Source organism: Phyllostomus discolor, chromosome 11 (assembly GCF_004126475.2).
Source record: "Phyllostomus discolor isolate MPI-MPIP mPhyDis1 chromosome 11, mPhyDis1.pri.v3, whole genome shotgun sequence".
Lineage (NCBI taxonomy): Eukaryota > Metazoa > Chordata > Mammalia > Chiroptera > Phyllostomidae > Phyllostomus > Phyllostomus discolor.
This window is the reverse complement of record NC_040913.2, coordinates 3509300-3537094: the sequence shown is the minus strand read 5'-3', so window position 1 is coordinate 3537094 and position 27795 is coordinate 3509300. Positions and strand designations below refer to the sequence as shown.

The 27795-nt window shown below is 51.5% G+C and overlaps 1 protein-coding gene across 3 annotated transcripts in view; it reads left to right on the top strand.

Moving 5' to 3' along the window:
• The window catches only part of SACS (sacsin molecular chaperone), a 59530-nt gene extending 34757 nt beyond the window's left edge, over nucleotides 1-24773 (top strand). For 2 of the 3 annotated variants that reach the window (XM_036011200.1, XM_036011201.1), the window contains exons 7-10: nucleotides 873-2358; nucleotides 2951-3042; nucleotides 8571-8597; nucleotides 11866-24773. In XM_036011200.1, coding sequence (XP_035867093.1) covers nucleotides 873-2358; nucleotides 2951-3042; nucleotides 8571-8597; nucleotides 11866-23441 — 13181 coding nt within the window. In that variant the 3' untranslated portion in view covers nucleotides 23442-24773. The remainder of the gene's footprint in view (nucleotides 1-872; nucleotides 2359-2950; nucleotides 3043-8570; nucleotides 8598-11865) is intronic. The other variant, XM_028527065.2, reaches the window with a different exon arrangement.
• Nucleotides 24774-27795: the final 3022 nt, after the last annotated feature.

The window sequence follows — 27795 nt, the reverse complement described above, 5'->3', positions numbered from 1 at the left end:
AGTGGACTTTTCGTGGTGATCACTTTTAAGGTATATAAATGTGAAGTCTCACTGTCATACACCCGAAACTAATGTCATACTGTGTGTCAGCTGTGCTTCAGAAGTGCTTTACATTCCAGCGTAAAAACCATACATGAAAAACGTTACCCTCAGGAAGTCCTGAAAGGCACGTGCAGAAGACTCTGACAATACGGCACCTTCGACACGTCCAGCTCCCCTGCGGGTGTCGAAACACCACTCGGTCTTTGGCTGAGGCACCGGCGAGGCAGCCGGTGTGGATGTAGGCACGTGCCGTGCAGAACACGCGCCCCTGGGAGCACCGGCCGTGGCTCGTGGAGGTGAGCTGCTCCCAGCTGCGGGCACACCCGCCGGGAGAAGCAGGGGCGCCGGAGCTCCTCCCACGCCCCCGAGGGCAGGTGCGCACAGAGGACCGGGCTGGCGTCACCTGTGCCACCTGTGCTGGCGTCTCTCTGCCTCCAGGGCTTCCGCTCGTGTCCTGAGCGGGAGGCGCAGCTCCCTTCTGCTCCGTTGAGTGGGCTCGCGTGGCCGTGGGGGCTGCGTGTCCCTGCCCAGGCCCTCTGTGCACATGTTAATGGTTTGGGAAGTGTCTGAAGATGTGTCTTGGGTTTTCACGATAATCGTGTGAAGTCTCCGTGCCGTGTGCCTATTGAACCGAATGAGAAATCGTTCTCCTTCATGTAAGAATCCTACCTTCCGAGCTAAATTAGGGTTTTTTTCCAAGATAAATCTGTTTCGGAGTCATTTCACGGCTTACTGTTTTGCGTGTGTAACATTTTGGTAGTAGTTATGCATTGTAATTGTGCTTGTGCATCGAATTTCAGAACTGACCGGGACTTGAATTTGTTTTACAGATGTCCCTTGTATCTTCAGCGGTGACCAGATTGGCATGTTAGACCCTCACCAGACACTTTTCGGCCCGCACGAGTCCGGCCAGTGCTGGAATCTCAAAGGCGACAGCAAGGAGATCAGTGAGCTCGCAGACCAGTTCGCGCCGTTCGTTGGCATTTTCGGAAGCACCAAGGACACGTTCGTGCAGGGCAGCTTCCCGGGGACGCTGTTCCGCTTCCCCCTGCGCCGGCAGCCTTCGCAGCTGAGCAGGAACCTCTACAACAAGCAGAAGGTCCTGGAGCTGTTCGAGTCGTTCCGCGCGGATGCGGACACGGTGCTGCTCTTCCTGAAGAGCGTGCAGGCCGTGTCCCTGCACGTCCGCGAGGCCGGCGGGGCGGAGAGGCTGGTGTTCAGAGTGACCGCCAGCGAGGACCAGGCCCTGCCTCGGGAGCGGCCGGACGCGGTCAAGGTGCTGGCGGCGGCGATGAGCGACTACTGTAAGAAGATCCCGAACGACGGCGTCACCTGTGTCACGTACCACGTGAACATAGCTTTGGAGGACGCGCGTGCGCAGGACACGCAGAAGACGTCCTGGCTGGTGTGCAACAGCGTGGGCGGGCGCGGCGTGAGCAGTAAACTTGACTCCTTAGCTGACGAGTTGAAGTTCGTCCCGATCATTGGAATCGCGCTGTGTTTATCCAGCGGAGAGGACGAAAAAGGAGCCACGTCCGATTTCTCAGGAAAAGCGTTTTGTTTTCTGCCCTTGCCGCCGGGCGAGGAGAGCAAAACCGGCCTCCCCGTTCACATCAGCGGGTTCTTCGGCCTGACGGACAATCGCAGGAGCATCAAGTGGCGAGAGCTGGACCAGTGGCGAGATCCGGCCGCCCTGTGGAATGAGCTCCTGGTCGTGAACGTGGTCCCGAAAGCCTACGCCACCCTGATCTTGGATGCCATCCGCCGCCTGGAGTCGCGCGGGGGCACCGCCGCTGCGCCCCTGTCGGTGGACACCATCTATAAGCTCTGGCCGGACGCGGGCAGGGTGAGGGCGCACTGGCAGCCGGCGCTGGGGCCCCTGTTCCGCGAGCTGCTCCCGCACGCCGTGGTGCACTCCCTCGGCGGCCGCTGGGTGCGGCCGCAGCAGGCGCGCTTCTCCGACCTGGACGAGGGTTTGGAGCGCACCGGGGCGGTGTTCCGCTACCTCTGCAGGGCGGGGCAGGAGGTCGTGAAGGTGCCGGAGCACCTGGCGGAGGCCCTGCAGCTGGCCGCTGCCCCCGAGCAGCTGGTGCAGAAGGTGACGCCCGCGTGGGTGCGGCAGGTGCTGAGGAAGTGCGCGCCCCTGGGCAGCGCCCAGGAGAAGCTCCACCTCCTGGAGTTCGTGCTCTCCGACCAGGCCTACAGCGAGCTGCTGGGCCTGGAGCTGCTGCCCTTGCAGAACGGCAGCTTTGTTCCTTTCTCCTCATCTGTATCAGATCAAGACGTTGTCTACATTTCCTCAGAAGACTACCCAAGGTATGGATCACGCTTTCAAAATGCGCATTGACGCTTAGGGACACCCCTGCCCCTGGCAACGTGTAGGTAGAGCCCTGTACTGTGTGGTGCAGTGATCGGGTAGAGTTTATCATAAGAAGTCTTGTGCAGGCATGTAATACTGGGTTAAAATGTGAATGGATGTATTTTTATACCATAAAGTGAAAAAACATTCAGATGTTAATCAGTTAAAAAGCTATCTAGACAGTCAGGTTTTGGGGGGAAATTTTAAGAAAACAATGGTTATTAACTGCTAATAATAACCTAGTCAGATTTGCCAATGAATTATTTTATGAAATTCAATTTAAGTGGATTAAAATAGAGTATTAAGTAATTCTTTATAACTAAGGATGCATATTGACATTTCAGAAAATAAGATGAACTGTATTCTGAGAGATTTAGACTGTCTCTGGATTCACGTGAGGTGCCTGGTGCCCTCTGGTTTAAAGCAAAGGCGCAGTGACCTCCGGCCCGAGAGTGCGGCCGTGTGACTGGACGCGCGCTCTGGCGGGCGGGAAGCCGTGTGCTCAGGGTTGTTAGAGATTGTGATTGCTGCGGTCCTTTCACCTTTTAGGTCCCTTTTCCCCGGGCTCGAGGGAAGATTTATTTTGGACAACTTGAAGCCTCACCTTCTAGCTGCTTTGAAGGAAGCTGCCCAAAGCCGAGGTATTATAATTATCTTTTTTAATTCTCACCTAAAGATACGATTTTTAGAGAGAGAGGAAGGGAGAGAGAGAGAAAGAGAAAGATCGATATGAAAGAGAAGCATCGATCAGTTGCCTCTTATATGTGCCTTGACTGGGGATCGAACCCTCAACTTTTTGGTGTGTGGACAATGCTCCTCCAAACCAAGCTGCCCAGCTGGAGCAGTTTGTTGTTTTTATTTTTTTAATAAACCTATCTATAAAAATGTAAATGATTTTTTTGAGTTTTCTGTTATGTTGAACCAGTAGGAAATTGCCAATAGTTTTCCATTTTAGACCTATTAGTCAACAATTTCTTATGGTTTGGCCTAATCTAACTGTTATATTTGAAGATGTTTCAGTACTGGCTTCTGGCATCTGAAAGAATCACAAGTTGCGTTGATATTTAAGAATCTCTCCGGTCCCAGTACCTGTCCCGTCCTGTCTCACCGCCAGGTGTGCATTTATGGAAATCATTTCTCACAGCTGCACAGGGTTTTACCTTCCCTGCGTCCTCATTTCTTCCTCCGCTGAGCCCCGGCTTCCTCCCTCGTAGGTGTGCAGTGGAGAGGGCAGCTGCTGTCTTAGGCTGCGCCGGTGAGGAGAGGAAGGGGTGGACTTCGGGGTCTGCAGCTCCTGCTGGCCGGCCCCCAGCTCGGGTCCCCCTGAGCCTTGCTCTGTGGCCCGTCGCAGCCCTCGGTTTTGAGCAGCCGCGCTGGGTCCCTTTGGGGAGATGCAGACAGGTCAAATGGGCTCTGCAGCCGTGTCAGGAGAGGGGCCGGAGGGTCTCAGCAAAGGGCGTGTGTTCCACATCGCGAACCCTTTGGGAAAAGACTGAGTGCTTTGGGGGGAAATCACATGGTTCTGAGTGGGACATTCTCTTGCAGCTTTTGCTGGCATCCTTGCCCTCGTAAGACTGTTATTGCCTGAACTTTTTCTAAGTTAGATATTGGCCTGAAAAATTCTGGGTTTGCCCCACTGGTCAAGGTTATAAAGCATATTTGTTGTGATGTGTCTTTTACAGCATGGGCTATAGTCTCGTCAAAGGTAAGGACAGAAGGGAAGTTGTAGTAACTGGGCATCTCAGTTCACTGAAATATACGCGAAAGGGATGGGACTGGGGAGGCAGACAAGGGCGGAGCCAAACTGAGACTAAAGGGAAGTGAATATGTGAGTGTCACTGACCACGAGGAATCTGCAACTGTGAGGTCACAGCCATGACCTTGGTGGGAATTGCCAGCTTCAGAGCAGAGTTTCTGGGAGTCCAGCCCCACCATGGTTTGCGCCAAAGTTTTAGAAATCCTTACTTTTCAAACTCGTTATTATATTCTGGTACAAAAACTTTGCACTGAAATGAAATGTGCCTCCAGAAAAGTATACATATCGTGAATGCAAGCTTAATGAAGCTTGGTAAAGCAAAGTCACCTACATCAAAGCCAGAAGTTTGCCAGGACCCAGCAACCCCTCTCATGCCTCTGTGGGTCCTGCCTACTCAGGGGCACTGTGGTGGTCCCAAGTCTCCCAGCATCGAGGAGTTCAGCTGGTCATTGTGCTCCCCACACAAGGGGTCACGCAGGGCGGGTGGACCCTTGCATCTGCGCCTTTCCCCACTGCGGTTCCCGAGACCACAGGCCTTGGTGCGTGGGCGTGCGGGTCTCCCCCTCTCATCGCTATGGCGTTCGTCGTGTGGTGGGTCCCCTTCTTCCGAAGACAATGTTTTTGTCGATGGGCAGTAGTTTCTGAGGTGGACATGGGTCTAGAAATCAGCCAAAAGTTACCCAGAACCAAATCAGGCTCACAAAATAATACTGCCTTTACTCAAAAAATTGTGAGCACCCTGTGGCACGGGGCGTGGCCACACCTTGCTTCTCCAGCCCTAGGTGGCCGGGGGCACCTATTGTGTTCTTAGGGTGAGTTTGAATGTACCTGTTAGCTCAGGTCGTGTGACCCCGTCACAGAGCGAGTCTTCCCACTCTGTCTGTCTTCGTGCCTTCATCCCCTTGGGCTCCGATTCGAGATTTGGGGATTATACCGTATACACCACGTTTCGTCTCTGGTTCTTGGTCGATTTTCTTTGGACCATTATACCAGATGGGGTGTCCTCATGGTTTTCATGCGTTGCCCGTGGTGTGTGGCCTGGGTCTTCCAGAACTTGTCTTCGTGGTCACTTCTTTTTGCCTCAATTTAGATGTTCAGCTACCATCCTCAATGATCGCTCATAGGCCTCTTCAGTGTTTTTATTCCGCTGTAATCAGGTGATGGGTAGCCACCCCCGACCATCTTCCTTCCTGTTTTTATACCGTTAGTTCCAGGCAAAAATTGTTGTCACGAGAGGTTTCAATGTTGTGGGAGCACTATGATGTAGGGGCTGATGGGGACCCCAGAATGACCCCGGCTCCCCTCAAGTCAGTGGAGAGAGGTTATCCGCGGCGCGCGCCCCCTTGCGGCCGGCCCATTGTCTGCGCCCCCTGCGCGGCCCTCTGCTGTGGTCCCGCGCACTGCAGTGCCCGCGCAGCCTCGCGGGAGCCGAGCCCTGTGTGAGCCTGTCCCCTCCGTGGAGCTCAGGGCCTGCTCCAAGGGGGCACTCGGTAATTTTTTATAACCCAAATGAAAGTTTTCTATATCTGTATTTTTGTACAAGCTGTTCCTTTTGCTTAGAGCACTCTCCATTCCCCACCTCGCCTTGCAGACTTCGGTCCATCTTCTCACACTTGGCCCTCTCGGTCCCTCCCTCCAGGACCGAGGCTTCCCCTCCGTGCCTCCCTCCCCCTCTCGTGCCCCTGCCCGCAGGTCTGCAGCCGGTGCTGCGGGTTCGCGCCAGGAGCCCAGCGCGCAGCCCCCTGATCCTCTTCCCCCAATCCCGATCCTGCTTCCGCTGTGCCAGGCTGGACGGTCCTGACAGCGGGGTCTGTCGTTTTACCGCATCCCCCGTGTCTGCTGACGGGCTCAGTTCACACGTTAGTGCTTCCATGTGAAGGCACCCCGGGGGGGGGGGGGCACGGTGAAAAGGCAGATCTCTGGTGCCTGCCTGCGGTTTAGTGTTTCTTTTTCTTCTTCTTTTTAAAGGATTTATTTTTAGAGAGAGGGAAGGGAGGGAGGGAGAGAGAGACAAACATCAATGTGTGATTGCCTCTCGAGCTCCCCCTACTGGGGATCTGACCCACCACCCAGGCGTGTACCGCGACTGGGAATCGAACCAGAGACTCTTTGGTTTGGGGGCCGGCAATCAATCCACTGAGCCACACCAGCTAGGGCTTAGTATTTATTTTCCAAAGAAGTATCTTCCGTCATCTGTTCTTCACAGCCGTGACCTAATAGGGCCTATTGCACCTCTCTCACCTGAGAGGCGGAGGCAGTGCAGCCGCCAGAGCCTGGGGGGCCTGGAATGGCCTGCCTGCGCCGCAGAGCTGGAGCGGGGATGCTGGCTTGTCTGCGCCTGTTTCCGGGGCTGCACGGTCTCCGGGTGGAGCTACTTGAGCAGGGGGCGACCGTCCGGAGTCGGGCAGCAGTTAGGGGAGCAGGTGACGGGCTTCGGAGGACGTGAGTGGAGAGGAAGCAGCCCAGCCCAGGCAGACAGGTGGTAGGAGTGCCTGGTGGGCGGCGCCGAGGCGCTGTGCACATCGGAGACTCCCTGCGTGTCCGTGACACAGGGCCTCGTGCCTGCTTCTGTTTCGTGGCCAGAGGCCGCTCAGGGGGCATCCGCTGGGCCCTGCACGCATCGGCCCCGAGCCGGTGGGGATGGGGTGACGCGGAGCACCGGAAGGAGCCCAGAGCGAGTGGGCACAGCGACGGCAGGGACTCTGTCGTCCAGCAGGGCTGGTCCGCCTGCAGCTTCTGAGTGGAGTCGGTGCAGGCGGGGGGAGGGGTGGGGGGGCCGGTCAGGGCCCTCGCAGATGCGCCGACTCGGCTTCTGTCTCAAACGCTCAGGGAAGAGCCACGAGCTTCACGTCCGGAGGGCAGGCGTGTTCACATCACCCGCTTTGACAGCCCTGTGAGACCTGCAGTGCTCTTCCCGGAGGCGACGGCGCCTTCTACACGCACGTAGAACCTGTGGGAAAGGCTGCGTCTTAGGTGCCGCCCTCAGGTGTGTGGGTCGGCAAACGGTCTCCCAAGACTCCGGTGTGAGACCCGAGCCGTGGGGGTGTTCCGGGGCACCGCTTTCTCTGCTGCTTGTCGCGCACGGGCCGGGTTCAGGACCACCGCCTGCCCCTCCACCCGGCCCCGGCCTCGTCCGGGCGACCTTCCTCTCCCGCTGGTTAATGAGGCACAGCACCGCTGGGGTTGGCTTTGTGAAATATTATCTTCCCACTTTCCGTCTGAAAATCTTCCAAAGGCTCCCCGTTTCTCCTTGGAGCAAAGGCCAAGACCCTCCACAGTCCCCGGGAGGCTCTGCATCACTCGGCCCGTTTTCCGGGCGTTGCAAACACGCCCAGGTGGGGCCTGCAGGCACCCAACAGACGCTCCCTCGGGCCCTTTCTCGTCTTCCCACCCTTCCTCAGGCTTGGAAGGGGTGGGTTCTTACCCCCGCCCCCAGCGAGGCGCACGGGGCTGCCCTACCATCCCCTCCGCCTCGCTGCCCACACTCACCTGCCCGTGTGTGCTGCCGACACAGCGCCAAGCTCCCGGTACACGCGTGCTCTTGTGCCTGTGGACTCCTCACAAGGGTCCGTCTACACCTGCCTTTTCGTGAGGCTGTCAGGCGGAGTCTGGCCCCCCTCTGTTTTGTCAGCCTCTCTCCAGCACCTGGTCAGTATTGAGTGACTGACAAGATGCCCTTGAGGTGGCGCAAAGGGTGTTAGGAGGAGGGGTGGAAGTTCCCGTGGTGAGACCCGTGGTCTCCTGCGCGCTGGCAGGGGTGGCCAGAGGCTCCCGACACACCGGCGTCTCTCCGAGCTGTGGGGAGCTGTGCTCGGTGGCAGCAGTGGCTCGCTGCGGGCGGAGGACGGGCGGACACTCGTGGAGCGGCCCTTTGACGAGTGTGACGTTGGTGGTCACCAGAGGTGCGTGGTGGCGCACCACACGCCCTTTCTTTACTGTAAAGCCAGGGGCGATGGAGTCACTGCAGGCGTACCTCGTGGGGATGGTCCAAACCCTGTAAAGTCCAGCATCGGCCTTTCCTCATTTCCTGCCCAGAGCATCTCAGCATCTGGCGGCGGCGGCCTGGCCAGGAGCCCCTGGGAGCTCACGGGCGGCCTCCTTTCTGCTGCGGAAGTGTGGCTCCCGCGGCCGAAGTACACGCGCCTGCCTTCCCTGCTCGCTTTCTAGTCCGGGATGCCCGCCTCTATGTAGTCTGGCTTCAGTTTGCATCGAAATGCCTCTTTAAATCTTAATTGTGTAATCTGCTATGTTTGGAGTTTTGTTTATAGCTTTTCTTTTACATAATGATGCAACGAGACAAACAGTGTTAAACAGCACAGTGTTACTTAAAGATACAGAATAATTCCAGTAGCTGTCGCGTGGAAATTGTGACAATTCTGCCTTTTTCTAAGAAAAGATTTCGTTCCATTCCAGCACAGCAGCTTCTCTGGGGATACTCAGGTACGGTGCCCGACTAACGCTCGTGTGTGGCCTGGTGTTTTCATCCGTGTGGTTCTCTGAGTCCTGTTTTCCATTCACCCGAGTAGCTAGAAACTGTGTCGACAGCTTTTTCTAGCGGGAATAGCTATTAAAGGAGAGAGGAAACCCTATGACGCAGGTGCGCAGGTGAGTGCTGCACGCACCACACTGACCGGCTCGGAGACCCGTTTCCCAGGACACTCGGTCCCGGCGGAGGAATCCTGCGGGACCTGCATGGCAGGCTGTGGCCTTTGGTGGGGCCGAGCGGGAGCGAACACCCCCCCCCCCCCCGTGTGCTGCATGGCCCCTGCAAACATGAGGTTCCCAGTGAGAGGGTGGTGGGCGGCAGTCGGTTCTGGGCGTGTGCGGGAGGAGACCCGCGGCTCGCTGTGCTGCCGCGGGGACCGCAGGGGGCCCGCCGGCCGCGTTGGGAATGACGGGCTGATGGTTCTCGCAGCGCCTCCTCGCACGCAGGCCCTTCTGTTGGCTTTTTTTAAAAAACAGAAAGGGTTTGACCTGACTTGTATAACTTTCCCTCAGGGAAAATTAGAGGGGACGAGATTTGCTTTACAGAAAATTTTGGTAAAGGATACTTTGGGGGTCAACCTACCCTTTGGAGCAGGCAGCACCTGTATTAAAGGTGGTTGAGAAGCAAAGCCCTGTTGTTGCACCGATGATCCATATAAACGTTCCGTCTGTTTTCTAGCTTATGTTCCAAGTGGCTTGGCATTATTACGCCCTATTATTATTACGTATCTTAAACCTTCATTAATATATCTTCTGTCGAGGTGCAGTCGAAGGGGAAAACAGAACCTCTTGGGAGTGGGCTGCGGAGGCCCCGCCCCCGGGGGCTCCGGTTGTGGGCGTGGCCCCCGCTCCCCCCCACCCCGCCCCCACCCGCGCCCCCCGGCACTGCTGCGTTTCCCTCTCACGTTCAGGGCGAAAACGAGGGAGGCGCAGCAGGGCCCGCGCTGGTGGACTGAGGCGATTCTGTCCCCGGGCCTGGCTGAGAGCCACCTCGGATGCCCCGTCCACGGTGGGGTGGACGTCTGCGCCGGCCCGCAGCGCAGCCGCGCCGCCTGCCACGCGGCTTGCAGGGTGCCAGGTGGCATCCAGGTGGGCAGGCGGGCTTTCCTGTCCTTCCCTGGGTCTGTTTCTGTCCCCTTTTCCCTTTCTGTTCCTTCGGAGGTGTGACTGACGTCCTATTCACCCCTTAACTGGACCTCCACTTGCACACACACGTGTTTCCGGGGAGGTTCGGCGGCCTGTCCACAGCGGGGCGCTGCTCGGACTGACTCCCCAGCTGGGAAAGCCGCCGGGCTGCTTCCTGCAGGGGAGAGCGTGAAACCGGCCACTGTGGTCACGGCCGCGGGTCGTCCGAGTGACCCGAGAGTGCGGCCCGCTGTGGTCAGCCCCAGGCAGCGAATGAAGGCAGCGAGGGGCAGAGTGTTCGGCCAGGCCAGTTCCGAAGTAGACTGTAGTACTCCGTCTCCATCCACGCTGCAGATCCTTCTCCGGGCTAGTGCCGAGCGTGCATGTGCAGGTCAGCGCGCGCAGTACGGAACAGTGCGGCCCTCCGGGGGTCACCGTGCGCGGCGCTGTTATTTTGAACCCATCTGCAGTGAAGCAAAAGCTACTTAGAATCTGAGTTATTTCTAAATCAAGTAATCATTTAATAATCATTCAGAAAACAGCCGTCTGCCTGTGGGGACACTTTCAGTACTAGATATACAGCTACCTGCTTTCTGCAGTGCTCATCATGTTAAAGGCCAGGCCACAAAAACGCGAGTCTTGTATCACGGTGCTGTACGTTATTTTGCTGGTGCTGTCAGAGGGGATTTACGATTTCAGTGACTGTCTAAACCAGGACATACAGACTTTTTTCTGTGTTACCATTTACGATGGAGGGTTAAAAGCTCTCTCCAGGCTCACCTACAAAATAAGAGACAGAGCGAGGACGTCAGGCCGAGCCGACGTGGGCGCGAAGGACCGTGCGTCTCCGCGTTTGCTCTCTCCTTTAGTGCTCCATCGCGTCTGCGGCCAGCATGGCCGCGTGTCAGCCGCATGTCTGTGTGTGTGTGTGCGTGTGTGTGTGTGTTGGCACTTTTCATACACCCATATTGCATACTCTTCCTGAAGGTAGGTATGCGTTTTATAAATTGCCAAATTCCATGCAAGGATACTGGGTAGGGTTATCTACAAAAATGCATGTTACATGGCCTTATTAACACGGAACATATTGTGGTGCACGTTTAGTTTTTTGTTTTCTGAGTGTTGTGAACTTTAATTTCTAACTTTTTTTGTATCGTTGTGTGTCTTATTATTTAGATATTCTATTATTGTAAATTCAGTAAGCATTTGTTTACAACTTTGTTGTTAAAAATTAATTGCAAAAATATATCTTAGTGCCACTCATAGGCTGAGCAGGCCGTGCTACTCAGACTCCTGACAAGCCTTCATGATTTCTTAGATATTTCCGCTTGATTTACCCCGAGCCACACGATGTGGAAACTGGAGCTATGCAGAGTTTGGGGGCTGAGAGCTTCCAGACGTGGCAGACACGTGCTCTTGCTTAACCCTGTGTGGCAGTGACTTTAAGACGCCTTATTACAACATGAAAGATAATTCTGGGGCAAAGGTAACATCACCTTCCTGACCTGTAAGGCTGTGACCGGAGGGTGTTCTTCCTTGCTCAAAATATAATGTTATATAGAAACTTCAAGGGGCCTGAGCTGTGCCCTCTTTCATATGTTTTTTTTCCAAATTAGTTTTATGAGAGTCTAGAAATGGTACCTACGCAGGGAGAACACTGGCTGCAGTTTCCTGTAGGACTGGATTCGATGTGCTTTCCATTGCCCTCCAGGGGCAGGTGCCTGCTGGGTTTCCCCTTACGGAGCGGCACTCCCTTAAACTTGATCTGCTTTCCTTGGAACTTTTATTTTGGGGCAAATAACCACTAACAGTTCTTTTCCATGTTGATTCCATTTGTGGAGCATCATAGGATAATTTTTAAAGCACACATAAATGCACTTTATAGATTCATTTAAAATAAGCACTTTCCAGAGAAAATTACATCTCCCATAGGTTATTATAAATATGGATGTATGGGTAGATTCTTTATTATCAGTTAAAAGGTATTGGAGTCCAGGTGTGCTGAGTTCTGTGGGTGCTCTCTGATGTGCAGGGAGAGGGAGCTGAGCGCCTCCTCGCGGGGCTGTCTGTCTAACGCGTGTGTCTCTGCGACCCGCAGGGAGACCGTGCACCCAGCTGCAGCTCCTCAGCCCCGAGCGGTTCGCACGGCTCATCAAGGAGGTGATGAACACGTGCTGGCCTGGCAGGGAGCCCATCGTCCAGTGGTACCCATCCGACGAAGACAGAAACCATCCCTCTGTTTCGTGGCTTAAGATGGTGTGGAAGAATCTCTACATACATTTTTCGGAGGACCTGGCTCTGTTTGAGGAGATGCCGCTTGTCCCCAGGACAGCGCTGGAGGAGGGTCAGACGTGCGTGGAGCTCATCAGGCTCAGGGTCCCGTCGTCGGTCATTTTAGAAGATGAGTCGGAGGTGCAGCTTCCAGAATTTTTAGCTGACGTCGTCCAAAAACTTGGTGGGATCGTCCTCAAAAAGTTAGATGCCTCTATACAGCACCCGCTTATTAAAAAATACATCCACTCCCCACTGCCAGCTGCCGTGTTGCAGGTCATGGAGAAGCTGCCACTGCAGAAGCTGTGCAACCAGGTGGCCTCGCTGCTCCCCACGCACAAAGACGCCCTGAGGAAGTTCCTAGCCAGTTTAACTGAGAGCGGTGAGAAGGACAAAAGGATCATTCAGGAACTGCCCATATTCAAACGCGTTAACCACACATCTGACCAGGGCGTCTCCTCCTACACGAAACTGAAAGGGTGCAAGGTCTTGCACCACTCCGCCAAGCTCCCACCACAGCTGCGACTCTCGGTCCCGGTCGTAGACAGCAGTGACGAAGCCACTATCCGCCTGGCGAACATGTTGAAAGTGGAGAAGTTGAAGACCACTGGCTGCTTGAAGATCGTTTTAAAAGACGTCGAAAGTGCATTTTACTCACGTGAAGAAATAACACGCCTTATGTTGTGGATCCTTGAGAATCTGTCCTCTCTCAAAAATGAGAATCCCAATGTGCTTGATTGGTTGAGGCCATTAAAGGTCATTCAGATTTCCCAGGAGCGGGTGGTGTCCGCCGGCGAGCTCTTCGACCCTGCCATAGAGGTCCTGAAGGATCTCTTTCACAGTGAGGAGGAGGCCTGCTTCCCACCGCCAGCGTTCACCTCGCCCGATGTCCTTCACTCTCTGAGACAGATTGGCTTGAAAAACGAAGCCAGCCTCACGGAGAAAGATGTTGTGCAAGTGGCAAAAAAGATCGAAGCTTTACAGGCCGGTGCGTGTCTGAGTCCGGACATTCTGACGAAGAAAGCCAGAACGCTGCTGCAGATTTTAAATAAGAACCCCGCGCTGCTGCAGTCGCCGGAAGGGAGGACGGCGCTGAAGAAAATAAAGTGGGTTCCAGCTTGCAAGGAGCGGCCCCCGAACTACCCGGGCTCCCTGGCGTGGCGGGGGGACCTGTGCGGGCTGTGCGCCCCCCCGGAGATGTGCGACGCGGCCCACGCCGTCCTCGTGGGCGCGGCGCTTCCCCTGGTTGAGAGCGTCCACGCGGACCTGGCGAGAGCCTTGGATGTCTTCACGGAGCCTGGCATCAGTGCCGTCTTAAAACACTTCAAGATCGTCGTTGACTGGTACACCTCGAAAACGTTCAGTGATGAGGACTACTACCAGTTCCAGCACATTTTGCTTGAAATCTACGGCTTCATGCACGACCACTTAAACGAGGGGAAAGATGCTTTCAGGGCCTTGAAGTTTCCGTGGGTTTGGACCGGCAAAAAGTTCTGTCCCCTCACCCAGGCTGTGATAAAGCCGTTCCACGACCTTGACCTCCAGCCTTATCTGTACAGCGTCCCTAAGACCATGGCAAAATTCCACCAACTGTTTAAGGCCTGCGGGTCGATCGAGGAGCTGACATCGGATCACATCTCCATGGTCATTCAGGAGGTGTATCTCAAAAGCGATCAAGAGCTCAGCGAGCAGGAGAGCAAGCAAAACCTCCATCTGATGCTGAACATCGTCCGGTGGCTGTACAGCAACCAGATCCCGGCCAGCCCCAACACCCCCGTCCCCATACACCACAGCAGGAAGCCTTCTAAGCTCATCATGAGGCCGATCCACGAGTGCTGCTACTGTGACATCAAAGTCGATGACCTGAACGACTTGCTGGAAGACTCGGTGGAGCCGATCATCCTGGTGCACGAGGACATACCCATGAAGACCGCGGAGTGGCTGAAGGTTCCGTGCCTCAGCACGAGGCTCATCAACCCTGAGAACATGGGGTTTGAGCAGTCGGGGCAGAGAGAACCGCTCACTGTAAGGATTAAAAATATCCTGGAAGAGTATCCTTCCGTGTCGGATATTTTCAAAGAACTGCTTCAGAATGCTGACGATGCAAATGCAACAGAATGCAGTTTCTTGATCGATATGAGAAGAAATATGGACATCAGAGAGAACCTCCTGGACCCGGGGATGGCGGCGTGCCACGGGCCCGCGCTGTGGTCTTTCAACAATTCTGAGTTCTCAGATTCCGACTTTGTGAACATAACGAGGTTAGGGGAGTCTTTAAAAAGAGGAGAAGTTGACAAAGTTGGGAAGTTTGGTCTTGGGTTCAATTCTGTGTACCATATTACAGACATCCCCATCATTATGAGTCGGGAATTCATGATCATGTTCGACCCAAACATAAACCACATCAGCAAACACATCAAAGACAGGTCTAACCCTGGGATCAAAATTAACTGGAGCAAGCAACAGAAGAGACTTAGGAAGTTTCCTAATCAGTTCAAGCCATTTATAGACGTGTTTGGCTGTCGGCTGCCCTTGACCGTAGAAACGCCTTACAGCTACAGCGGCACTCTGTTCCGGCTGTCCTTTAGAACACAGCAGGAAGCCAAAGTGAGTGAAATCAGTAACACCTGCTATAACACGGCAGACATCTACTCTCTCGTGGACGAGTTCAGTCTCTGCGGGCACAGGCTTATCATCTTCACGCAGAATGTAAACTCAATGTACTTAAAGTATTTGAAAATTGAGGAGAGCAATCCCAGCTTAGCACAAGATACAATAATAATTAAAAAAAAGTTCTGCTCTTCCAAAGCACTGAATGCACCCATCTTGAGTGTTTTGAAAGAAGCTGCTGAGCTCATGAAAACTTGCAGCAGCAGCAGCAGCGGCAGCAGCAGCAATAAAAAGCCTCCTCCTGATGCACCCAAGTCATCCTGCATTCTTCAGATCACAGTCGAAGAGTTTCACAACGTGTTCAGAAGGATCGCTGACCTACAGTCGCCACTGTTCAGAGGTCCGGACGATGACCCAGCTGCCCTCTTTGAAATGGCTAAGCTGGGCCAGGCAAAAAGGCCGTCGGACGAGCTGCCCCAGAAGACAGCGGAGTGCACCACGTGGCTCCTGTGCAGCTGCATGGACACGGGAGAGGCCCTGCGCTTTTCCCTGAGTGAGAGTGGGAGGAGGCTGGGGCTGGTTCCCTGCGGGGCGGTCGGAGTCCTGCTCTCCGAGGTCCAGGACCAGAAGTGGGCTGTGAAGCCACACGTTGGCGAGGTGTTTTGCTACTTGCCTTTACGAATCAAAACAGGACTGCCGGTCCACATCAATGGGTGCTTTGCTGTCACTTGCAACCGGAAAGAGATCTGGAAGACGGACACGAAGGGACGGTGGAACACCACCTTCATGAGACACGTCATCGTGAAGGCTTACCTGGAGGCCCTCAGTGTCCTGCGGGACCTGGCCGTCGGCGGGGAGTTGGTGGACTACACTTACTATGCGGCATGGCCCGACCCTGACGCGGTTCACGACGACTTTTCTGTGATTTGCCAAGGGTTCTATGAAGACATAGCTCACGGGAAGGGGAAGGAGTGGGCCCGAGTCTTCTCCGACGGGTCCACGTGGGTTTCCATGAAGAACGTGAGGTTTCTGGACGACTCCATACTGAAAAGGAGAGATGTCGGTCCAGCCGCCTTCAAGATATTCCTGAAGTACCTCAAGAAGACTGGGTCCAAGAACCTCTGTGCGGTGGAGCTTCCTTCTTCAGTGAAGTTAGGGTTTGAAGAAGCTGGCTGCAAACAGATACTGCTCGAAAATACGTTTTCAGAGAAACAGTTTTTCTCAGAAGTGTTTTTCCCAAACATTCAAGAAATTGAAGCAGAGCTCCGAGACCCTTTAATGAATTTTGTTCTGAATGAGAAAGTTGACGAGTTCTCGGGAATCCTTCGTGTCACCCCGTGTATCCCTTGCTCTCTGGAGAGACACCCTCTGGTCTTGCCGTCGAGATTAATTCACCCTGAAGGACGAGTGGCAAAGTTGTTTGATACGAAAGACGGACGCTTTCCTTACGGTTCTACTCGGGATTACCTTAACCCTATTATCTTGGTTAAACTGGTTCAGCTGGGCATGGCGAAGGACGATATTCTGTGGGATGACATGCTAGAACGTGCGGAGTCGGTGGCCGAAATTAACAAAAGCGACCATGCAGCTGCCTGCCTAAGGAGCAGCATCCTGTTGAGTCTTATTGATGAGAAGCTAAAAATAAGGGATCCCAGAGCAAAAGATTTTGCTGCAAAGTATCAAACAATCCCCTTCCTTCCATTTCTGACGAAACCAGCAGGTTTTTCTCTGGACTGGAAAGGTAACAGCTTTAAGCCTGAAACCATGTTTGCCGCCACTGATCTGTACACAGCTGAGCACCAAGATATAGTCTGTCTCTTGCAGCCAATTCTAAATGAAAACTCACATTCCTTCAGAGGTTGTGGTTCAGTGCCGCTGGCTGTTAAGGAGTTCTTGGGATTACTGAAGAAGCCAACAGTTGATCTCGTTGTAAGCCAGTTGAAGGAAGTTGCGAAATCGGTTGATGATGGAATCACGTTGTACCAGGAGAATATCACCAACGCTTGCTACAAGTACCTGCACGAAGCAATGATGCAAAACGAAAACACGAAGGTGTCCGTTGTTGAGAAGTTGAAGTCCTTTAATTTCATTCTAGTCGAAAACGTGTATGTTGGCTCAGAAAAGGTTTCTTTTCATCTGAACTTTGAAGCAGCGTCGCACCTTTATCAGTTGCCTAATAAATACAAAAACAACTTCCGTGAACTGTTTGAAAGTGTGGGCGTAAGGCAGTCATTTACTGTGGAAGATTTTGCCCTCGTTTTGGAATCCGTTGATCAAGAAAGGGGGACAAAGCAAATGACAGAAGAGAACTTCCAGCTTTGCCGGCGAATAATTAGTGAAGGGATATGGAGCCTCATTAGAGACAAGAAACAAGAGTTTTGTGAGAAAAACTATGGCAAACTGTTATTGCCAGATACTAACCTGAAGCTGCTCCCCGCTAAGTCTTTATGCTACAACGACTGTCCCTGGATAAAAGTGAAGGATAGCTCTGTAAAATATTGTCACGCCGACATACCCAGGGAAGTAGCTGTGAAACTAGGAGCCGTCCCAAAACGACATAAAGCCTTAGAAAGATACGCATCCAACATCTGCTTCACCACTCTGGGCACTGAGTTCGGGCAGAAGGAGAAGCTGACCAGCAGAATCAAGAGCATCCTTAATGCCTACCCGTCAGAAAAGGAAATGCTGAAAGAACTTCTTCAAAATGCCGATGACGCAAAGGCCACGGAAATCTGCTTTGTGTTTGACCCCAGGCAGCACCCAGTGGACAGGATATTTGACGATAAGTGGGCGCCCTTGCAGGGGCCGGCACTGTGTGTGTATAACAACCAGCCTTTTACGGAAGACGACGTCAGAGGGATTCAGAACCTTGGAAAAGGCACCAAAGAAGGAAACCCTTACAAAACTGGACAGTATGGAATAGGATTCAACTCCGTGTATCACATTACAGACTGCCCTTCTTTTATTTCTGGCAACGACATCCTGTGTATTTTTGACCCTCATGCCAGATATGCACCAGGAGCCACATCCATTAGTCCTGGGCGCATGTTCAGAGATTTGGATGCGGATTTTAGGACACAGTTCTCGGATGTTCTGGATCTTTATTTGGGAAACCACTTTAAACTGGATAATTGCACAATGTTTAGATTTCCCCTTCGAAATGCAGAAATGGCCAAAGTTTCAGAAATTTCTTCAGTTCCCTCATCAGACAGAATGGTCCAGAACCTTTTGGACAAATTGCGGTCAGACGGGGCAGAACTTTTAATGTTTCTTAATCACATGGAAAAGATTTCAATTTGTGAAATAGATAAAACCACGGGGGCTCTGAATGTGCTGTATTCTGTAAAGGGCAAGATCACTGATGGAGACAGATTGAAAAGGAAGCAATTTCACGCATCTGTAGTTGACAGCGTTACTAAAAAGAAACAGCTCAAAGACATACCAGTTCAACAGATCACCTACACGATGGATACCGAGGACTCGGAAGGAAATCTGACTACGTGGCTAATTTGTAACAGGTCAGGCTTTTCAAGCATGGAAAAAGTGTCTAAGAGCGTCATATCAGCTCACAAGAACCAGGACATCACCCTCTTCCCACGTGGCGGAGTGGCTGCCTGCATCACTCACAACTACAAGAAGCCCCACAGGGCCTTCTGCTTCTTGCCCCTCTCTCTCGAGACGGGCTTGCCGTTTCACGTGAATGGCCACTTCGCTCTGGACTCGGCCCGAAGAAATCTGTGGCGTGACGACAACGGAGTTGGTGTTCGAAGTGACTGGAACAACAACTTAATGACAGCGTTAATAGCCCCTGCTTATGTCGAATTACTAATCCAGCTAAAAAAGCGGTATTTCCCTGGTTCTGACCCAACGTTGTCCGTGTTACAGAACACACCTATTCATGTTGTAAAGGACACTTTGAAGAAGTTTTTGTCGTTTTTCCCAGTCAACAGGCTTGACCTACAGCCGGACTTATATTGTCTAGTGAAAGCACTTTATGGTTACATTCACGAAGACATGAAACGTCTTCTACCTGTTGTGCGGGCTCCCAACATCGATGGCTCCGATTTGCATTCTGCCGTTATAATCACCTGGATTAACATGTCTACTTCAAATAAAACAAGGCCGTTTTTTGACAACTTACTGCAGGATGAGTTGCAAAACCTCAAAAATGCAGATTATAACATCACAACACGGAAGACGGTGGCGGAGAACGTGTACAGACTGAAACACCTGCTCCTGGAAATCGGTTTCAACTTGGTTTACAACTGCGACGAAACCGCCAACCTGTACCACTGCCTCGTGGACGCAGACATCCCCGTGAGCTACGTGACGCCCGCTGACGTCAGGTCCTTTCTGATGACATTCTCCTCTCCGGACACCAACTGCCACATTGGGAAGCTGCCTTGCCGTCTCCAGCAGACCAACCTAAAACTTTTTCACAGTTTAAAGCTTTTAGTTGATTATTGTTTTAAGGACGCAGAGGAGAATGAGATAGAAGTGGAGGGACTTCCCCTTCTCATCACACTGGACAGTGTTTTGCAAACTTTTGATGCAAAACGACCCAAGTTTCTAACAACGTACCATGAATTGATTCCATCCCGCAAAGACTTGTTCATGAATACGTTATATTTGAAATACAGCACTATTTTATTGAGCTGTAAAGTTGCAAAAGTGTTTGACATTTCCAGCTTTGCTGATTTGTTGTCCTCCGTATTGCCTCGTGAATATAAGACCAAGAATTGTACAAAGTGGAAAGATAATTTTGCAAGTGAGTCCTGGCTTAAGAATACTTGGCATTTTATCAGCGAGTCTGTCAATGTGAAAGAAGATCAAGAAGAAACAAAACCAACGTTTGACGTTGTTGTCGATACCCTGAAGGACTGGGCGTTGCTTCCAGGAACAAAGTTCACCGTGTCAGCCAATCAGCTTGTCGTTCCTGAAGGGGATGTTCTGCTTCCCCTGAGCCTTATGCACATCGCAGTTTTCCCGAACGCCCAGAGCGATAAAGTGTTCCACGCTCTCATGAAAGCTGGCTGCATCCAGCTCGCTTTGAACAAAATCTGTTCCAAAGACAGTGCGTTTGTCCCCCTGTTGTCCTGTCACACGGCAAACATAGAGAGCCCCACGAGTATTTTGAGGGCTGTTCACTATATGGTTCAAACGTCCACGTTTAGAACTGAAAAATTAGTGGAAAATGACTTTGAAGCACTCTTAATGTATTTCAACTGCAACTTGAGTCACCTGATGTCCCAAGATGACATAAAAATTTTGAAGTCCCTCCCATGCTACAGATCCATCAGCGGCCGCTATATGAGCATTGCAAAATTTGGAACGTGCTACGTGCTCACCAAAAGTATTCCCTCGGCCGAAGTGGAGAAGTGGACGCAGCCCTCGTCCTCCGCATTCCTGGAAGAGAAGACGCACCTAAAAGAGCTGTACGAGCTGCTTGGTTGTGCGCCTGTGGGCGACCTCGAGGTATACTTGAAACACCTCTTGCCAAAGGTCGAGAATCTCTCTTACGATGCAAAATTAGAGCATTTGATCTATCTTAAGAATAGATTATCAAACATTGAGGAATTGTCAGAGATCAAGGAACAGCTTTTTGAAAAACTGGAGAGTTTATTGATAATCTATGATGCTAACAATCGACTGAAGCAAGCAAAACATTTCTATGATAGAACTGTGAGAGTCTTTGAAGTTATGCTTCCTGAAAAAATGTTTATTCCGAAGGACTTCTTTAAAAAATTGGAACAACTTATAAAACCCAAAAATCAAGTTGCATTTATGACCTCCTGGGTGGAATTCTTGAGGAATATGGGACTAAAATACATACTTTCTCAGCAGCAGTTGCTACAGTTTGCTAAGGAAATCAGTGTGAGAGCTAACACAGAGAACTGGTCCAAAGAAACATTGCAGAATACAGTCGACATCCTCCTCCATCATATATTCCAAGAGCGAACAGATTTGTTATCTGGAAACTTTTTGAAAGAACTGTCTTTAATACCATTCTTATGTCCCGAGCGGGCCCCTGCTGAGTTCATTCGGTTTCATCCTCAGTATCAGGAGGTAAACGGAACACTTCCGCTCATAAAGTTCAACGGAGCGCAAGTGAATCCAAAATTCAAGCAGTGTGATGTGCTCCAGCTGTTATGGACGTCCTGCCCTATTCTTCCAGAGAAGGCCACCCCCTTGAGTATCAAAGAACAGGAAGGCAGTGACCTTGGCCCACAAGAACAGCTTGAACAAGTCTTAAACATGCTTAACGTGAACCTGGACCCCCCTCTTGATAAGGTCATTAATAACTGCAGAAACATATGCAACATCACAACTTTGGATGAGGACATGGTCAAAACCAGGGCAAAGGTCTTAAGGACCTTATACGAATTTCTCAGTGCAGAGAAAAGGGAGTTTCGTTTTCAGCTGCGGGGGGTTGCTTTTGTGATGGTGGAGGATGGTTGGAAGCTTCTGAAGCCCGAAGAGGTGGTGATAAATCTAGAGTACGAGTCTGACTTTAAACCTTACTTGTACAAACTGCCTTTGGAACTTGGCACCTTCCATCAGCTGTTCAAACACTTAGGTACTGAGGATGTCATCTCAACCAAGCAGTACGTGGAAGTGCTGGGCCGCATATTCAAAAGTTCCGAAGGAAAGCAATTAGACCCGAACGAAATGCGTACAGTCAAGAGAGTAGTTTCCGGTCTGTTCAAGAGTCTGCAAAATGACTCGGTCAAGGTGAGGAGTGATCTCGAGAATGTGCGCGACCTTGCGCTTCACCTCCCAAGCCAGGACGGTAGACTGGTCAAGTCCAGCATCTTAGTGTTCGATGACGCGCCACATTACAAAAGCAGAATCCAGGGGAACATTGGTGTCCAGATGTTGGTCGACCTTAGCCAGTGCTATTTAGGGAAGGACCACGGGTTCCATACTAAGTTAATAATGCTTTTTCCTCAAAAACTCAGGCCCCGCTTACTGAGCAGTATACTTGAGGAGCAGCTAGATGAAGAGATGCCCAAGGTTTGTCAGTTTGGGGCCTTGTGCTCTCTCCAGGGCAGGCTGCAGCTCCTCCTGTCTTCCGAACAGTTCATCACGGGACTGATTAGGATTATGAAGCATGAAAACGACAATGCTTTCCTGGCCAATGAAGAAAAAGCCATCAGACTCTGCAAAGCCCTAAGAGAAGGCCTCAAAGTGTCCTGTTTTGAAAAGCTTCAAACAACATTAAGAGTTAAAGGTTTTAATCCTATCCCCCACAGCAGAAGCGAAACTTTTGCCTTTTTGAAGAGATTTGGGAACGCTGTTATCCTGCTGTACATACAACACTCAGACAGCAAAGACATTAACTTCCTGCTAGCATTGGCAATGACACTTAAATCGGCCACGGACAACTTGATTTCTGACACTTCATACTTAATTGCTATGCTGGGATGCAATGACATTTACAGAATCAGCGAGAAACTCGACAGTTTAGGGGTGAAATACGACTCTTCAGAACCATCGAAGCTTGAACTCCCAATGCCTGGCACCCCAATACCCGCTGAAATTCATTACACTCTGCTCATGGATCCGATGAACGTCTTCTACCCGGGAGAATACGTGGGGTACCTGGTCGACGCCGAAGGGGGCGACATCTATGGGTCGTACCAGCCAACGTACACATACGCAATCATCGTGCAAGAGGTTGAAAGAGAAGACGCCGACAACTCTAGCTTCCTAGGGAAGATCTACCAGATTGATATCGGGTACAGCGAATATAAAATAGTTAGCTCTCTCGATCTTTACAAGTTTTCGAGGCCCGAGGAAAGCTCTCAGAGCCGAGACAGCGCCCCGTCTACGCCAACCAGCCCCACGGAGTTCCTGGTCCCCGGCGTTCGGAGCGTCCCTCCTCTCTTCTCGGGCAAAGAGGGCCACAAGACCTCCTCCTCCAAACACCACCCCCAGAAGAAGCTCAAGGTGAGCTCGCTACCAGAAATTTTAAAAGAAGTGACGGCGGTGGTGGAGCAAGCTTGGAAGCTTCCGGAATCTGAAAGGAAGAAGATCATCAGACGGCTCTATTTGAAGTGGCACCCCGACAAAAACCCGGAGAACCACGACATGGCCAACGAAGTGTTTAAACACTTGCAGAATGAAATTAGCAGGCTGGAGAAGCAGGCTTTCCTGGACCAGAACGCGGACAGAGGCTCTCGGCGGACGTTCTCCACCTCGGCCTCCCGATTTCAGTCGGAGAAGTCCTCGTTTCAGAGGTTCTACACGTCGTGGAACCAAGAGGCCACGAGCCACAAGTCTGAGCGGCAGCAGCAAAATAAAGAGAAGTGCCCGCCCTCGGCCGGACAGACGTACTCCCAGAGGTTCTTCGTGCCCCCCACTTTCAAGTCGGTGGGCAACCCGGTGGAAGCGCGCAGGTGGCTGCGGCAGGCCCGGGCCAACTTCTCAGCCGCCCGGAATGACCTGCACAAGAACGCCAACGAGTGGGTGTGCTTCAAGTGCTACCTCTCCACCAAGCTGGCCCTGGTCGCCGCCGACTACGCCGTGAGGGGCAAGTCCGACAAAGACGTGAAGCCGACCGCACTTGCCCAGAAAATAGAGGAGTACAGCCAGCAGCTGGAGGGACTGACCAACGACGTCCACACTCTGGAGGCCTACGGGGTGGACAGCTTGAAGACACGGTACCCCGATCTGCTCCCCTTCCCGCAGATCCCCAACGACAGGTTCACGTCCGAGGTCGCCATGAGGGTGATGGAGTGTACTGCCTGCATCATCATAAAACTCGAAAACTTTATACAGCAGAAAGTGTGAAGGTGTGGAAAGAAAGACAGACCCAAGTCCTGAGTGTGTCAGAGCACAAACACGGACCTCTGTCCCCCCTCCAGCTTCCTCGCCGCGTTTCAGGAATCGTGAAGCACAGAGCAGGCCGCTGGGGAAGCGTCTCGGAGCCGCTGTGAACATGAGTGTCCGCAGACGACCTTGACTGATTCTCAAAGGAAACTTTTTGAAAACAGTGGCAGACCGACTGCGAAACTGCTCGATGTGTTTGGATGGCCAGGACAGCGCGGTGCTGAATTGCACTTTATGTTACCAAAGCTCGGCTGTTCGCTAGGGAAGGGTCTGTCCGTGTGTCTGGTTGGGACGGAGTTCCTTTTGTGTTTTTAACATGTGTTTTCTTTGAAGGAGCTAACAAAACACTGGCATGTCATTGGTTTAAACAAATGAGGGGAATTAGGTCCTAGAATGTTATCATTTCTTTAAGTGGGTCCTCTTGGATTTATGCTGTTTCCTTATCAGCTGGATCTGATGATGAATTCGTTGCCATTTTACATCTTAAATACTCAGTCCGTTTAAAACGTGGCACCGTGTTTTATTCCTGAATATTACTTGACTCAGCGTAGGCAGGCCGTGCTGGTGCGGGTGCACCGGGCGCGCCTCACGTCTGTACGTTACGTGTGTCTCACGCCTCATGTTTACAGGTCGCCTCCTTCAGGAAGACGCTTACGGGAAACTCAAAGTTGTGGCAGTTCTTACCACCGGGTGTCCCTATTGCTTCCGAGAACTGCTTACCACAACAACATTGATCAGCTGTTAGAACATTTGCTTCGTGTTTGTTTGTCCGTATTTTCCACAAATGTCCTAATTTATATAGTGTAGCTGAACAGGATGCGGTCTTTCGTTGTCTAAAGGTGCTGCGGTTCAAAAAAAATCTTTGTCTTTCAACATGGTACTTAGTGGAGCCTTGAAAAAGTGTGAAATCATTGTGACCATATCCAGTAGTTTGTTAGAGAGGAATTATCAGCCTGTATCTTCCCCGTGAGTGATTCAGACCGACCGTTCATTCCCATTATGTTTGAATGCCCCTCCACAGGTATTTAACACACTTCTTGTGCAGAATGTAAAAGAACGGTAATGATAATTAGTTCATACATGTGTGCTGCCTGTAAATGATGCTAAATATAATATTTTATGCAATTAAGGGCTTAAGGAACATTACAACTTTTTTACTTTTATTGGTAATAAGGAATGTCTGCCCCACCATGATTCTCTTGCTTCTGGATGTGGAGCCATGTAATTATTTCTGCTGTTATATTAAGTGCCATAATTTTAATAAAGTGAAATGTACATATGAAATCATTGCAACTGGTATTTTCTGAGAAATACTTCATTGACAATCAAACTTAATATCTTTCTATATTAAGTTTTGATATGTGTGTGTATGTGTATTTATTGCAAATATAGAATTTTCCCATGTTTTTTATACTGGAATTCTAGTAGATTTCTTTTTCATGATTGAGTATAAAGTGCTAGGTTTATTAGGTGCTTACTGGTGAAAGAATTTATCTGATTTTATCTTTTTAGGGAATAAGCACAGCTGATACATAGTGTGTACAGGGCAGGGCGCAAGGGGGCGCAGTTGTGAGTATATCACACACAGAGTTCCTTCTCGTGTTGTTGTTATGTACTGTATCATTGTCCCTGTGAACCGCTGGACACGTGCTGGTGCCCCACCCTGCGCATCTGTGTGTTTGGAAGTCGATACATTAAACGTGGCTCCCCTGTCGGCAGAGGCTGGATAGATACTTTCTGTGCCTCGGGAGAAGGCTTTGTGTTTGGGGGCTAATTCACACGTGAGCCCCAATGGGTAGGAGGTCTTTGTTTTCATGTCCGAGGCGGAGGTCTCGGAGTTAGGCAAGCAGCGCAGGGTTCCGTGTGCTGGGGCAACCCTGACTCCGGGTCTGCAGCTTCCTGGGCCTTTGTAAAGCAGTGCTTGCTGCTTTGGAACTCAGTTTCAGCCCTTGGAGTATATTTTATTGCTTTGGGTGGTTAAAACTTACACAGGAAACCTTGTCTGGCCTTTGTGATAGCCGACCCAGTCGGAGTCTTGGGTGGCTCTTTAAAAAGACTTCCTTTTTTAAAAAGTTTCAGGTTCACAGTCCCTGATGTGAAGCCCTTGCGTTCGGATGCACTTCGGAATTTGGATTTTAGAAAGTGAGCATTCCCATCGGGTTGCTATCTTTGCAGGGAGGCCTGTGGATGTTCACACCAGGTCGCACAGAGGCCTGGTAAACAGCCTCAAATAGATTTAGGTCATGTTTTGCAGCCAACATATTCGGAAGGTTTTCGTTTTGGGGAGCTTCTGAGATTTTATTTTATTTATTTAATATTTTAAAATTCGGTGTAAGGAATTTTGTACCTGAACTAGTTATTTTATGCTTTTTCTTTCTTTTCCCTGTTTTGCTTTCTGTATGAAAAGGAAGTTGGAAACCGTCAGCCAGTGTGTAGAGTGGCTGGTGGGGAGGAGCGCGGTGCACATTCTCGAAGGGGCTGGGACAGGTGTCACTGCGCTCCGGAGCGGGCTCTGAGAGCCCAAGAATGATGCTGGTAAACTGTTCAAACTGGGTTTAGTAAAATAAAGTTGTCACCAGGTCTGATTTGGGGACAGGTGGGGTTTTCTTCTGTCTGTGCAAGTTGACATTGCCTGTACTTCCAATGCTTTGTGGACGTCAAGAGAGTAAAACCTGCAGGGCTGGTAGGAAATAGCACTTAGAAAAGATTCCCATTACATTAACGGCGGCTCTAGCGGAGCGAGCCCGGGGAAGGGCCTACAGATGCAGTAGGTACAGCTGTGTGAGGAGAGGTCTACACGCCGCCGTTTCCAGGAGCTGACCCGTCCGTGTGGGGACCGCCAGGCTCTCCGTTCCCAGGCCAGGCCTGTGCTGCGGGCTGGAGGTGCGCGGGCAGGGGCCGGAGCTGCAGCCTCCAGGTGGGGTTTCCTAGACCTGTGGCTTCCAAGTTCCCCGCCCCATTTATCTCGTTATCACCACGGCGGCCCACAGCCGCGCTTCCCGCGCACCCCGCCAGGGTGCGCCCTTCGTGCTTGGAGGTCCGCGCGTGCGCCCCCAGCCGTGGGACTTGCGTGCACGCGGTGGGGACCTGTTACTGCGCACTGACGCCGACCTGGGGGAGGTTTCATTTTAAAACGAGAGTTACGTGCTTCCGGTGTATCCTTCTCTCTCGATACGCGGTTTGGGGAGAGCCCTCGTCTGAACTCCGAATACAAAGCCAGCCCTCGAGGAAGACAAAACCGAAGTCACGCTGTCTATTCCCTGAAAAAATCATGTTTCACTTAGCGGTGCCCTTAGATCTCCTGGTTCCACCTGCTTCCTAGCGCTTGATACAACGTTTATTTGGTTTCCACGCAGCAGTCAGCTGGAGGTGGGATTCGAAAGGCCGAGGAGACTGCAAACGCCCAGTAGGAGGGGGCTTAAGTCGGGGAAGGAAAGGAGGGCGGACACGACTTCGCAGCCTTGGAGGGGGGGAGGGGGGTCTCTGCCCTTTCACAAGACTGACTCCCACCCGCTCCCACTGCTCCCCAGAGGGACAGGGGCTGAGCCGCTGGGCGAGTGGACAGGGAAAGCCTGGACAGGGGTGGGTCGCCCCCTCCTGGTTTGAACTTGGCTGCCTTCGGAGCAGGGGCACCGCCCTGCCCGCCCCGCCCCGCGTAGTGAGCACAGGCTTTGGAGCCTCGGGTTCTGCCCGGGTCGGGGGTGTGTGTTGCGCAGCTGCTCAGTCTCAGAAAGTCTGTTTTGCTATGAATCAGAGTTCTTTAGTGGTCAGGTTAATATTTTGAGTTTTTTTTTTCTTTTATCTACTTAGTTGGTTTGGAAATGGGAAAAAAGTAGGGATTTTGACTAAAATGTCAACACTTGATGATCTATTATCACTTGGTATTAGGGGTGTCGGTGTATCTACCTCGTTGGTGTATATGCATAATCATGACCTTATGACCTTCGATGATTTAAATGACATTGTGTAATGTATTTAAGAGGGCAGGTTTATGGAATACATTTGAGAATACAGCCTATCTAAAAGTTTTAATTGTAACCAGGGAGAAATTCCTTACATCACTCTGGAGAATGTAGGTATCCTGAACAATTTCTTTCACAATAGTGCCGTAAAGCAAAGGAGCAAAAAAAAAAAAAAAATCTAATTTACACCTTTTATTTAAAAGGTTCTAGTCTTCGTACTTTCTCCTTGATAGCTCTTCTTGACCTCACTTTATCATTTAAGCACCTCTTTTTTTTTTATCCTCACCCAAGGACATATTTTTCATTGCTTTTAGAGAGAAGGGGAGGAAGGGGGAGAGAGAGAAACATCAATT